General features: G+C 40.9%; 1 protein-coding gene and 1 non-coding gene across 2 annotated transcripts in view; both read left to right on the plus strand.

The window, feature by feature from the left end:
* The window catches only part of ZRSR2 (zinc finger CCCH-type, RNA binding motif and serine/arginine rich 2), a 30177-nt gene that overhangs the window by 12872 nt on the left and 2623 nt on the right, over positions 1-14682 (plus strand). Inside the window, exons 8-10 of the mRNA XM_004476662.5 lie at positions 7205-7418; positions 10866-10921; positions 11684-11793. Coding sequence (XP_004476719.2) covers positions 7205-7418; positions 10866-10921; positions 11684-11793 — 380 coding nt within the window. The remainder of the gene's footprint in view (positions 1-7204; positions 7419-10865; positions 10922-11683; positions 11794-14682) is intronic.
* Positions 6006-6112, plus strand: LOC111760052 (U6 spliceosomal RNA). The gene has a single exon (XR_002793850.1). It is a non-coding gene; the product is annotated as a U6 spliceosomal RNA (small nuclear RNA).

The raw sequence follows: 14682 nt of genomic DNA on the forward strand, positions 1-14682 counted from the left end.
CACAGCTTTATGTGGACTTTTTGCTTTTTGTCTTCTTCCTGTGCTTGCCTTAGTCCATGTTGGAGAAACTGGATAGGGGAAATTATACATTTCTACTGTTTTAAAAGAACAGAACAGCCTGGCTTTATTTTTTGAATGGCAAACACTTGGCACAAACACAGGGTTTAAAACATTGCCATGCCTAAAGGGATATGTGTGATGGGCAGATTCAGAGTAGGTAGAGGAGGAATATTTTACTTCACCATTTTTGTCACTGTGCTCAGACTCAGGAACAGACTTCTGGGTTCAAAAACCAGTTTTAGTGTGTCTATGCTTTGGGCAGGTTACTTAAGTTTTCTGTACCTTAGTTCCCTTGTCTGTAAAATGAGAACTAAAAATAGTGTATCAAGTACAAAATACAAAATAGTGTATCAATTTTGACAAGAAGCTTGTGAGAATTCGGTGCATGAATGCATGGAAAGCACGAGACCAGTGCCTGGCACACAGCAGGCACTAGGTATGTGCTTGCAGATTTTCTCATTACTGCTATTGTTGCAGTTATTTTCTGAAATGGTCTTCTTGTTCCTTGCCTCCTTTGGATCAGTGTTTTTGAAACAGGACACGTATGTGGAAAACTAATTGTTGATCTCTTCATTCATTTAACCAATCTTTGAAAACTACTGTATGCCAAGCACTTGTAACTTTTGTAATTTGTTTCATTTATGAACGAACAGCTCAGTAGGTAAATAATTCATGGTGAATGAATCCATCTGAGGTAAAATCCAATTATTACTGTGTATTTTAGGGAAGAGAAAATCTAATCACCTTAGAGAATAGACAAGTACCTAAGTATTTAATAAGAAACTCAATGTTATCACTCATGTTGATTTTATTCATAAAATTATTCATGATGCCATGAGTACTTTTTTCCTTCTTTATTTTATTTTATTTTTTTTTAAATTGAATCATTACCTGTAATAAAGAAAAAATTGAAGGCATTTTAAAGTTTTCAACATTTGCCTTACAATGCATCTTTTTACATTCATTCAATAGTGTTTTTAAAAACTTTTGGCAAGAGGAAAAGCCGAAAACTTAATGAGAAAAAAATGCAGGGAAAAATTTAATCCTAAACTTTTTTTTTTTTTTTCTTGCTAATCTTCTTTATTTTTTTTTTTTTATTGACTTTGTAATAATATTACATTAAAAATATATATATATGTGAGGTCCCATTCAACCCCACCCCCCCACCCCCCCTCTCCCCCCCAACAACACTCGTTCCCATCATCATGACACATCCATTGGATTTGGTAAGTACATCTTTGGGCACCTCTGCACCTCATAGACAATGGTCCACATCATGGCCCATACTCTCCTCCATTCCATCCAGTGGGCCCTGTGAGGATTTACAATGTCCGGTGATTACCTCTGAGGCACCATCCAGGGCAGCTCCATGTCCCAAAGACGCCTCCACCTCTCATCTCTTCCTGCCTTTCCCCATACCCATCGTCCACCATGTCCACTTTTCCCAATCCAATGCCACCTCTTCTATGTGGACATTGGATTGGTTGTGTCCATTGCACCTCTATGTCAAGAGGAGGCTCAGATTCCACATGGATGCTGGATGCAATCCTCCCATTTTCAGTTGTAATCACTCTAGGCTCAATGGTGTGGTGATTGTCCTTCTTCAACTCCATCTTAGCTGAGTGTGGTAAGTCCAATAAATCAGATTGTAGGTGCTGGAGTCTGTTGAGGCTCAGGACCTGGCTATCACATTGTCAGTCCAGAGATTCAAATCCCCTAAATATATCTTAAACCCCAACATTAACTGCACCTCCAGCACATTAGCATGAAAGTCTTATGAAGGGAGATCCCATCTGAGTCCAGATTCATCACACATAAACACCATTTCCAAAGAGGGGCCATCTGCCCTGGTAGTTAACCCCATCGGCCATGACCATAACTCTCATGGGTCTCTTTAGCCTTCAAAGGAACCAATATCTGAGGGTTGTATCTGCTTTATCTGTCTCTCTGACTCTGCTCAGTTGTGCATGAGGGCAATATCTTTCTTTTTTTTTTTCAATTTCAGCCTCACACCTTATGTTTTTTAGGTACAGTCATTCTCAACCTGGGTGCACATAAGAATCATGTGGAAAGTTTAAAAGAAAGTTACATTTGAGCCCCATCTCAACTTGAATTAAATCAGAATTTCTGGGACTTCGACCTCTTTAGTTGTGAAGTATCTCAAGGTGTTTTGTTTTTCTTTTTTTTTTCCAAACAAAATTCACATTTAATTTAGACTGAAATAAACTGTACAAAATTGATTTTGTTCACCAAAAATAACAGCAATATTTTTTTGTATTATTCCTAGATAAACCAAAACACTTATTTTTGTAGGCTTTCTAGGTTTTGCTTATAAATCAAGACGAGGCAGTAGATAAGAGTCATGGAAATAGAAGAAAAGAGACAAATCAGTTGTCAGTATCCATGGCCTCTTGATTCTGTCTTGACCATGAAACAGAAGTGTTCCATACATACCTGCTAAAAAGCTTACGAAGGAATGTAAACAGCAACAACCAGATATGGAAAAAGACATTTGAACTGTAACTGGCTCCTTTAGGTGCATTTGATAAAGACAGAATCTACAGTGAAATCCTTGCTTGCAAAGCTCAGTTTCTCTCACTCTGGTAATTCCCTTAACTGTCCAATATGAATTTTTAACAATATACTTAAAAATTTCTACTAGTTAAAAGTCAGTCATGAGCCTCATTGTAACATTTTGCAAAATGTATTACTTTTGCAGGTGTTTCTAATGTGCCCCCAGCATTAAGAGAACCACTAACATAAAATATTTAACTCCATTTTATATTTTATAGTTGGGATTATGTACACTCAGAATATCTCCGAAAGGATTCATGGGGATCTGGTTAATTAGTGAAAGCCTCCTTTTGAGGAACTGGGAACTAAAGAAAGAAGAGCCTTTATTCCCTTTTGTGTCTTTTAGATTGTTCCCCATGTGTGTGTTTAATCTCATCGAAGTAGTAAAAAAAAAAAAAAAAGTACTGCAAATTACCTTTGAAAGACAACTGAGACTGAGTATGAGTTCACATATGCATATGTAGTTGAACCAGATTGCATTTAAGGTTTTCTAGCTGTATGATTCCTTATTTTATTTTATTTTTTTAAAGATTTATTTCTTTCCCCTTCCCCCCCACCCCTGCTCCGGTTGTCTGTTCTCTGTGTCTATTTTGCTGCGTCGTCGTCTTTATCCGCTTCTGTTGTCAGCGGCATGGAAATCTGTGTTTCTTTTTTCTGTTGCGTCATCTTGCTGTGTCAGCTCTCCGTGTGTGCGGCGCCATTCCTGGGCAGGCTGCACTTTCTTTCGCGCTGGGGCTCTCCTTAGGGGGCACACTCCTTGCGCATGGGGCTCCCCTATGCGGGGGACACCCCTGCGTGGCACAGCACTCCTTGTGCGCATCAGCACTGCGCGTGGGCCAGCTCCACACGGGTCAAGGAGGCCTGGGATTTGAACCGTGGACCTCCCATGTGGTAGACGGACGCCCTAACCACTGGGCCAAGTCCGCCTCTTGATTCCTTGTTTATATTGCTAACATTTCCTTGAATTTTAAGACTTGTGGTAGTCTAATTATAGAATCTCCTGTTGCACTTACATAAGAGAAGGGGAGATATCCTAAACAGTTTCAGAAAATCGCTTGACAGATACCTGTGAAAAGAGAAGTGGACCGTCAGGCTTTCAAAACCCACCCCTAAGAGTCATTTCAAATAAATATTGACAGTAGCCAAATTAGTTTGTGAACATGTCTCAATATTTTCATAGGCATATGAAATTTCAGCATTTAAAAACTATCCAAAAAAAGTATGAGCGTGACAGTTATTTTCATCGTTCAGGTGATGTACTGTGAGACAAAATGCTGTGAAATTAGTTATGAGATCTAATACCATTCCTTCAGATAAATATACCTTTCATGTGCTGAGAACCTCAGCGACTTGCTCTAGGTCATGCAGCTTTTCTTTTCCATTTTGAAGGTTTGTCAGTTCATTGGAGAAATACTTTTGTCACCAAAATGTTTGTTTTGTTGTTTTTATAATCAGTACAGAGTTTAATTCTAGACCCTTTGTGGAAGTGGTATTTTTTGGACTAACATCTTTGAGGGCAATTCTATTTTTTTTCCCTTAAAAGAACCTAATCATCGATGACAGGTAAACCTTATTTGTCTGAGAATTTATTTATACCTCACATACTTCCAGAAGCGATTTAAAGAAGGTTTACAATCTCCTGCACTAAGTCCAATAAAAGAGAGAAAATCAGAAAGCCAGGAAAGGAGGCATAAATGAGTTATTGTGAATGTGCAATCCTTTTGACTCTGGATTTTAGTGCTTTATAGTTCTTACTGAAAAGAATGCGTGGTATCTCTGGAAAGACAAAGATTATCCTGGAACCAGATTTTAAATATTTCTCCCAGGGAATTTTTGTTCGTTTGTTTGTTTTTGTATTTTGAGATAGCAGGGCGGGGGACTGAACCTGGACCTTGTATGTGGGAAGCCAATGCTCAACCCCTGAGCCACATCAGCTCCCCTGAGTTGGTTTATTTAATTTGTTTTGCTTGTTGTTTGTTTTGTTTCGTTTTCAGGAGGCACTGGGGACCAAACCCAGGACCTCCCATGTGGGAAGCAAGCGCTCAACCGCTTGAGCCATATCTGCTCCCCCTCTCCCAGGGAATATTGTATAAAGACATTGAGTAGAACATGGACAATAAGTTTGATAGATGTTTTCTAAGAGTTGCATTTGTAATTTTCATGAGCATGGTTCTCATCAAGACCTTTAATAAATGATGGAAGCTTAACTTTGGGGTGAAATTTGGTGATTCTGTGAGGAACAAAACTAAGGCTTCATCGGAACATCATCTCCGTTCAGTAGACAGTGGTTACTTGGAGTGCTCCCTTAAGGGAAGAAGAGGAGCAGTCAGCTAGCTGTACCTGAGGGGCCATTTGGATGTCTACATCATTTATTGGCCATCCTTGGGCTAAGGTAATGTCCACCTATCTGACTTGATTAAAGTATCCAAGGAATGGCTAAACAGCATATCCTAACCCAGTGGTTCCCAACAGTGGCCGAGCTTCAGGACCAGGTGGGGAGTTACTTTGAAAACACGGGTTCCCCACCCCCTTGAGTTCTGATCAGTTGGTCCAGGGTGTGGGATGTGTGAAATCTCAGTTCCTCTTAAGTAGTTCTGATAATCACACAGGTTTGACACCACTGCTTTAGACGGCCTTCCCACGTATACATTCCCTTAGCTAACTTGCAGTAGGAACTGGAGGGCTGGCCTTTTGGACTTGTTCCAAGTCAAATTGGGATTTTCCCTAGATAGCGACTCTGGCTCTGTTCCAGAATATGCTGGGAATTAGGGCCAAGTTCATTCAGATATAATAATCCCCGTGAGCAGACTCTTAACCTTGTTAAATTGGTTGCTTGTTTAACACTGTATGGGCTGCAGACTTGTAAATTTTTGATTCACTGCTAACACTGCCCGCCAGGGTGAATCCTTGTTCTTTCTTCTGGGGATAGCTGTTCTTGGGAAGAGGGCGCTCATAGCAAGGTCTCTGATGGAAAAACCTAGGAGGTCATTTGGAAAATAGAAAATTTTACATTAATGAACAGTGGTTGAACATTTCTGAGGTAGGCACAATGTGTGTGCAGGACACCCTGTGCATTGTTTGAGGAGGTGCATGGGTATATGTTATAGACACAGAAAGTGAGCACTATTTAAACATTTAGTGATTCCAAGACTATTATTGTTTCCAGTGCTTGCCTAATGTTGTTTCAGCTTTTTTTCTTGCTAAATTCTGTGAAGTCTTTTTTTCCTAAAAATTTTGTCATACCAATTTTTAATTAGAAAGCTAACCTGGAAATTTTTGGTTAATTGGAACCTTGAATTAAATTTTTTTTTCTCCTGTTATATTAGGAGCACAAAGTAAATAAGAAAATAAGCTCATATAAAGGATTTTATGTGCTCGCTTTGGCAGCACATATACTAAAATTGGAACGATACAGAGAAGATTAGCATGGCCCCTGCGCAAGGATGACACGCAAATTCGTGAAGCGTTCCATATTTTTTGCTTCACGGACAATTACGGGACATTGTAGATCCCCCCAGGGCCCACTGGATGGAACGTGAGAGAGTCTGGGCTATGATGTGGACCATTGACTATGGGGTGCAGTGATGCTCAGAGATGAACTTACCAGGTGCAATGGATGTATCACGATGATGGGAGAGAGTGTTGCTGTGGGGGGAGTGGGGGGCGGGGGCGGTGGGGTTGAATGGGACCTCATATTTTTTTTAATGTAATTTTTTAAAAAATAATAAATAAATAATTTAAAAAAAAGAGAGAGAGAAAGTCAAAAAATATATATAAATAAATAAATAAAGGATTTTATAAAATTACTCTGTCCAGTCTGGTCACCTTGGCCCCGGCCCGTTGAAACTATGCAAGACAATTGTTCTCCATAATGTTTGGCCTCATTTATCAAAAACAATTATATTTATTATGCCCTGTAGTGAAGAGACCCTAGATAGTAGCTTCACTCAGTTTCTTGGCTCCATCTCTTAGCAGCCATGTGATTTGGGGCAGGTGTGCCCCTCTGGGCCTTAGCTACCTTACTTGTAATGTGGGGGTTATAGGACCTTTTGACTCACCTACAGGGTTGCAAGGATCAGAAGGAAGAAATAGAAAAAAGCCATGAAAGCTATAAAATGCTGGATGTCTGTGAGGTTGAAATCGACTAGTAACTGGACATTCTTAGCTCACCCTGTTCTATTAAGTGTTCAAGTTAATTGGAGTCTGTTAAAGAACCAGAATTGTATTGAGGTCTCACCTTCCTCCAAAGAGTCCCATGTGGGGTCTTTGTGCCCATCACCACAACCTGGCACGCCAGGTTGTCTTTGTCTTTGTCCCTCTGGTTCAATATTGTAAGGCTTCCTGAACTTCATTAAAAGACAGCTAAATAGCCTGTGAACTTGGAAATAATTTCCCAATTTACATTTTAATGAGAACCAATGTATTGGCCAGTCTTAGAACAGTTTTCTTAAGTGTTGCAATTTGATGTCTGACTGGTTTATGATCCCACAGTGAAGTCAAAACAGCTCGATGACTGGAGTTTTTAATCTCAGAGTTTAAAGCCAGCTTTTGTGTTCTCTTTCGTCTGCAGGTGTTCACGTAAACATAATTTCCCAGCCTCCAGTCCCACCCTTCTTATCAAAAGCATGTTTACAACATTTGGAATGGAGCAGTGCAGACGGGATGACTATGACCCCGATGCCAGCCTGGAGTACAGTGAGGAGGAAACCTACCAGCAGTTCCTCGAGTTCTATGAGGATGTGCTCCCCGAGTTCAAGAACGTGGGGAAAGTGATTCAGTTCAAGGTAGGCACACGTGTGAAGAAGGGGATCGGTTCACTTTGCACCAAAGTCTTCAACACGGTGAGAGCACCAAGGCGTATGATATGTACCTAGATTGAGAGGTACAGCACCTGGCCTGGAGGCTGGCACCCAGGCACTCAGTAAATACCGCGCCTCCTCACTCCATTTCCAGCCCTCCTCATTGCCAATACAGTATAGATACTAAATTAAGTCATCAACATGTACTTAGCATGCTGTTTCCTGAATCCTAGGGTCTGGACCAGAAAGGAGTGCTCATTTGTTCGATTCTGCTATGATCTACCTTTTTCCCAGTGTAGAAAGCTCTGAATCAGGTCCCCTGCAAAAGGTTGTCTGAGCCTTCATTAGACCCCGAGTCTGACAGCCATTGCACTACCTTCCTTCCTATAGTCGGGCTTCCCGCCAGTGGCAGTGTTTCACAACTCAAGTTTTTGTGTGCTGTGTTGACAGTGCCTGCTTGCGACTTCACCCATTGGTACATGTTCTTCTAAACCTATATCTTGATTCCTTCTTTTTACCTTATTTTTATTCATTGGATAGTTTCAAAATGGAATGTCTCCCAAATCAAGGCTTGTGATGCTGCAGACCAGGTGAAGGAGAGGTATTCCAATTATGTGTAACTATTTTAAAATATTCTTTACGGCAAGGGTCAAGTAGGACCCATTAATTGAACCCTAACATAGTGAAAAGCTTCCTACCTTGCTTGTGATTTGATCAGACCTTAACCTGAATGATTTGATGATGTTAGGGCAGGGGAATTATTACCTGATTGGGAAAAAGATAGGGCTCAAGCTGTACATTTTTCCTGCTAGTCAGAAATGACGGTGGAGAGTTGGGACAGCCAATGAGCAGAGCTAGGCAGTGACATGAGAGGCAAGACTTGGCTTCTAGCTGTTGTTTTCAAGCAGGAGTTTTGCAAATCCTTTTCAAAGTTCCCTTTCCCCCTTGCCTTGTGTTTGTCTTGTGTGCCTGCCTGACTTTACACCACTTCTCAGCACAACCAACACCAAGTAAGACAGAAGGGCCAAGTCTCACGCCTTGTCGGAAGTCACTGTGGCGTGACTGGCTCGGTGCTCTGGGACGTGTGGCTTTACCTCTCCGTGCCTTTCCTCATCCACCAAGGGAGGGGCTTGGATCCATCCGGGGCTCCCCCTCCTGCGGTCCCAGGACTATACCGCTTCTATGGGGTGGTAGTAATGGAGTCCCTTCACGACTGCAGGCTGGTGCATGGAAACTGCATAGTTCCCTGCCATGGGCTGTACCCAGTTCTGTTTAGAACTGGATCAGCTCTGTAATGCTCTTGGCCAGGCTCGTGCCAGTCAGGTCGCAGTTATAAATGGAATGCTCTGTAATAAACTTCTAGTAGAAAACATTTGGAAACATGGAAGAATTACAGATGGGTCCTTGGGAACCCCTGGACTAAATGACCTCTGAGGGTCCTCACACAGCCAGTGCGCACTCCGAGGTTTCTGCTCATCCTTCTCCTATGGTGTTGTGAACTGTTATCCAGCACCGATCTTGCCTCTTTTTGGATGCTGTAATAAAACCACTCCAGAAAAAAAATAGTAAAATTAGAGCTTTATTTTGAGAGAAAGGCAAACTTTAGTATCAATGTTTGAGGACCTTTTTATACCATAATATAATTACAAGTCAGATTTGTCATTTTTGGAGGCACATTATCACTGGTCTTAAGAGCAATACATATTAAAGTGAGGTATTAATTCTATGAATACTAAGAGTGAGTGAGGAGATGTGAATTAGCACAGCTCCTTGAGAGAGCAGTCCGTCACTGCCTAGGGAAGTTGGAGGTGCCTATCACCACCAGATCACCACTCTCCCACTGGGCACACATGCAGACAAGTCCTCGCACTCAGGTGCGGTGGCGGAAACTCCTGCAGCGCTGTGCTGGGTGTAGCAGTAGAAGCACTCTGGGTACCCATCATTGGAGGAATGGATAAATACATTTGCTAATTTGATGTGTCCAGTAGACAGTAGTGAAAACAACTTATTGAGTTTACATGATGAAATCTTGAAAAACGAAAGTGAAATAAATGCTATCTATATAAGATTTTTAAGACATATAAAGCAATAGCCTATATTGTTAAGATGTTCACATTTATGTATGTATGGAAATACACGTATACTCATACATAGACATACATTTATATGTGTATATACATAATATGTGTATATATATTTAATTTTTTTTTTTTACAGAAGTTGTGAACTTACAAAACAATCATACAGTTTGCACAATTCCCATACAACAATCCTCCATCAACATACCACACTGTGGTGGAATGTTTATAACTGCTTTTAAGATAATATCAGACTGTTACCAACCATGGTCCATAACATACATTTGGCACACTTTTTCCATACTCCCCTATTATCAACACAGTACATCTTTGGCATTGATGCAAGAATATTACAGTATTGCTGTTCACCACAGTCCATAGGTCATACCAGTTGTATTTTTTTTTCCCCTCTCTGAGATGACTTCCTTGACTGCTCTTTGTTTTTGCTTGTTGTTTGTGCCGATTGTCTGCTTGTTGTTGTTGTTGCTGGTGGTTGTTTTTTGCGTGTTGCCTGCTCATTGTCTGTGTTTTTCTTTAGAAGGCACTGAGAACTGAACCTGGGACTCCCCCTCATGTGGGAGGCAGGCACTCAATTGCTTGAGCCATATCCACTGCCCACACCAACTGTATTTTTCCCATGCTTCTTCACATTCCCACCATTCTGCAATAGTGACATATATACGCTCTAGCTCACAGAAGGACACTCATGCATCTGTACCGTCAACCACAGTTCTCATCCACCTCTGGGGTCACTGTGTTATTCAGTCTCTGGATTGCTCTCTAGCTTTCTTTCAATTGACATTTACATCCCTAGCCTACACTTTTTAGCCAAAAATGTGTATTTTATGGCACTCATGTATATATGCCTGAATGTGCGTATGTATGTATGTAGACGTACGTTTGTATGTCTATGTAAATAAGTGTATGTATGTTTGTGTTTGGAATGCAAAGGATACACTCAGCCTCGGGATAGTGCCTGTGTGATGGAGGAGGGAGAATAGGCTTCTATCTTAAATGTTTCACTGTATTTGAAATTCCTCAGTCAAAAATGGCAAATACTATTGTTAAACGAGGGCAGTGTATATGTGAGCTGATTTAGTCTGTTTTGTTTTATGTACGTCTGAAACATTTCATATTTATGAAAGAAATGGATTGGGATCAGTGGGGATCAGATAATTGAGACCCGCAACACTGCCATCCCTTTAATAGACAGGAGAGTGGAGTAGTGTCTCTATTTTGAGTTCTTTTCTTGATAAATGACTTTTGCTATTGTTAGCCTGGACAAAGGGCGTTTGATGACTGGATCCTTGCTTTCCCTTAGTTTTTTATAACTGAATACTTTGTTGCTCCTTAGGTCAGCTGCAACTTGGAACCTCATTTAAGGGGCAATGTATATGTCCAGTATCAATCGTAAGTATTCTAAACATAAACGTGTTCAGATTTTTGTCCCAGTATGTTTTTTTAGGCTGATTTCTGGGATTTTTCCTCTGAAGAAGAGAGTTTTCATATGCATGATATTTTAAAAATGTAAATACTAAGAGTAGATATGGAAATATAGAAGGAATTTGAAAGTAGTACATTTGTAGCTCATTCTTTGTATATTTATATGACTTTGAAACTTTTATGAGAGCTGTATTATTACTTACATAATTGTAGTAATTAAAATACTTGGCTGAAAAGGGATAACTGGAATAGGGAATATCAAAGTATAAATTGAAAGGGCCAGAAATTGAAGGCCAAAATAACCTTGGTGTGCATTTGACCAGCTAAGAGAGCAGTACACCATTTTCTCCTCTTGCTGTTTGCCCGGGCCACTCCATGACTAACGGGTTAAATCAGCCATTGTAATAAGAACAGCAATCTTAGCCTAGGAAGAACAGGCCCTACAGTGGAACAACACTACTGCATTTTTAATGATCCACTCTTTTGGATTAAGAAGCTTATACGCAAGAGAATTTCCATGCCTCAAAATCTCTCAGAGGGTTAGTGAAAAGGGTTCCCGAATACATTTTGAGCTTCAGGAGCTTGAAGACTGTAATGGGGATTCCCCAGTTCATACAGAACAGTGAACTGGTGGGCCTGCAATAAATTAACAAAAGGGTTAACTGATAATAGGGTTCATCTGCATATTAGAAAGTTGCCATAAAGTGTATCCTTGAATTTTTGGTAAAGGGAAGAAGAATGCCAAGCAGCCCTGTCTCTGTTTAACGGACGATGGTATGCCGGACGACAGCTTCAGTGTGAATTCTGCCCAGTGACCCGGTGGAAAATGGCAATTTGTGGTAAAATACAACATGATGGCTTTTCCCTGTTGTTTCACATTACATAAAGGGACATTCTTTGGGGAAAAGTCTTTTTTTCAAAGGGGTTCACACACACACACCACCTGGCATAGCTTCTGTTTCACATGGTGGTAGATGAGCAAGGACCGCTACACAAAGCATCACCTTTCAGGTTTTTAACGGACCTTGCGGGTCACTTTACAGATGAGGTGACTGAGGCCACCCTGCATGGGTGATGGAGGTGGGGTGCACCTTCTGGTCTTTTCCCCTCAGCCCTGGGCTCTGTGCACTGCACTTCAGGAAGCCTGAGAAGTCATGTTGAGGATGTGTGATGTTTTCTGTATCACAGTTTCAGGGGTGCTTACCTCTTGATTGGCTCTCATCACTTGAGCTGTGTTTTTCCTTTCCATCTGTATCCCTAATGACTGTTCTGCCATCGTTGCCACCCAAAACATTACCTACCATGCTTCCCGCTTCACATGAAATGCATGCTTCGGTGCACGGAGAGTAATAGTGGGTGAGGACCAGCTGAGGGTGCCCTAGGTCAGCCTGACTCAGTGCCCAGAGGCAGCCCGGGTGGGGCAGTTGAGGACTCAGTCTGGTGCTGAGGAGCCAGTAGTTTGGAGGACCTAGGTAGCTTCTGATTTCTACCAGAGGGTCTGAGCCAAGCCATTCATGAAGGACCCCAGACCTTGAGAGAAGAAACCATAAAGGTCTCAGGAGTGCTTATCTGACCCTTCACTTTGCTTCCTTGCTTTCCATTCACCTGCTTCAAACCTCTTATTACAAAATGCATCTTTTATAAAGTCTGAATCTCACAAGGGGTTTGGCAACTTTGTCTTAATGGATGCTACTGTTTTGAAAGATATTTTGGAATATCTTGCTTAGGAAAACCAGAACCATTGAAACTTAAGTTCACAGGCCTGGGGGATCAAAGCAATGGAATTGTTTTCTCCATGAAGGCAGTTACTTTGGTCAGTTCTTGAGAAGCTAGTGTCATTTCAGGAAGATGCTTCTGAGGGTGACCCTGACTTCCCCAAAGCAGGCGGCTATGTCTTTTATTCTTTTTCTTAATAACAGCTTTTTTGAGATACATACATAATACACATACCACAAAATTCATCCTTTTAAAGTGTATATAATTCAGTAGTTTTTAGTATATTCAGAGTTGTACAGTCATCACCATTATCTAATTTTAGATCATTTTGTCACTCCAGAAGAAACCCTGTACCAGATAACTGTTGAACATTTTGAAAAACTGCCCAACTGCTTTCTAAAGCAGCTGCACCATTTTCTGATCCCATCAGCAGTGTAAAGGTGTACCAGTTTCTCCTCATCTTTGTAATACTTGCTATTGTCCATTTCAACCATTCTAGTAGGTGTGGAATGGAATTTTATTGTGGCTTTGAGTTGCATTGCTCTAATGAATAATGATATTGAACATCTTTTCATATCTTTATTATTGGCCACTGGTGTATCTTCTTTTTTTTTTTTTTTTTTTTTAAGATTTATTTATTTATTTAAATCCGCCCCCCTCCCTCCCCCAGTTGTCTGTTCTGTGTCTGTTTGATGTGTCTTGTTTCTTTGCCCCTTCTGTTGCCATCAGCGGCACGGGAAGTGTGGGCGGCGCCATTCCTGGGCAGGCTGCACTTTGTTTCGCGCTGGGCGGCTCTCCTTACGGGGTGCACTCCTTGCGCGTGGGGCTCCCTACGTGGGGGACACCCCTGCATGGCACCGCACTCCTTGCGTGCATCAGCACTGCGCATGGCCAGCTCCACACGGGTCAAAGAGGCCCGGGGTTTGAACCGCAGACCTCCCATGTGGTAGACGGACGCCCTATCCACTGGGCCAAGTCCGTTTTCCCTGGTGTATCTTCTTTTGAGACACCAAGTCAGATCTTTTGCCCATTTTTTAATTGGGTTGTCTTATTATTGAACTGTGAGAATTCTTTACATATTCTAGATACAAGTCCCTTATCACAGATAAGTGATTTGCAAATATTTTCTCATTCTGCGGGTTATCTTTTCATTTTCTTGTTGGTGTTCTTTGAAGCACCAACGTTTTCATTTTGATGAAGTCTAGTTTATCTTTGTCACTTGTGTTTTTGGTGTCATATCTAACCGTGACCTAATCCAGGATCACTCACTAAGATTTACTTGCATGTTCTCTTCAAAGAGTTTTTGTTTCATCTCTTTCCTTTAGGCCTGTGATCCATTTTAAGTTGATTTTTGTATATAGTGTAAGGCAGGGAGGTATTTAACTTTCAACTGTTTTACGTATTTGGGGAATTTACTGCTTAAAAAAATGTTTGGAAACCCCAAAGGGATCTTTTAAAGTAGTGCAAATTGTGCTTGGTAAGTTTAATGCATTAGGTCAGTATTGATCATATTCTTGAACTGTAAAGAAAATACAGGATCCTCTGCCTACAATTGGACCGTTCTTTGACCATTGATTCTTTCCCACCACCATTGTGCCCTCAAAGCTTGCTACCACAGCTACCACAGGGACTCGAAAGGTATGGATTCTTCAGTGTTACTGGGGGATCTGAATTGTGAATAAGTGGAATGAGGAAACCCTAAAAAGGATAATGTGGTCACCATTTATTCAGCTGTACTCTGAAGCATAATCCAGTGGAGGAATGGGATACTCTGGTTAATTAAAATCTCTGGTTTATTACCTTTCAGGGTGCCATTTGTTAGCGCATTTGGATATTTTCGAAATTCTGGCAAGAAAAACCATAAAATTAATTTATGTAAACCCCTTTTCAATAATACATGGTAGAAAATAGTTCTGACACCTCTAAACATCAGAAATTTACTTCTAAAAGGATAAAGTGTCATCTCTAGAAAACATAGTGGTAAATGCTGTTTCTTAACTATTCCAATACAG

The sequence above is a fragment of the Dasypus novemcinctus genome, chromosome X, assembly GCF_030445035.2.
Source record: "Dasypus novemcinctus isolate mDasNov1 chromosome X, mDasNov1.1.hap2, whole genome shotgun sequence".
In the NCBI taxonomy this organism is placed as follows: Eukaryota; Metazoa; Chordata; class Mammalia; order Cingulata; family Dasypodidae; genus Dasypus; species Dasypus novemcinctus.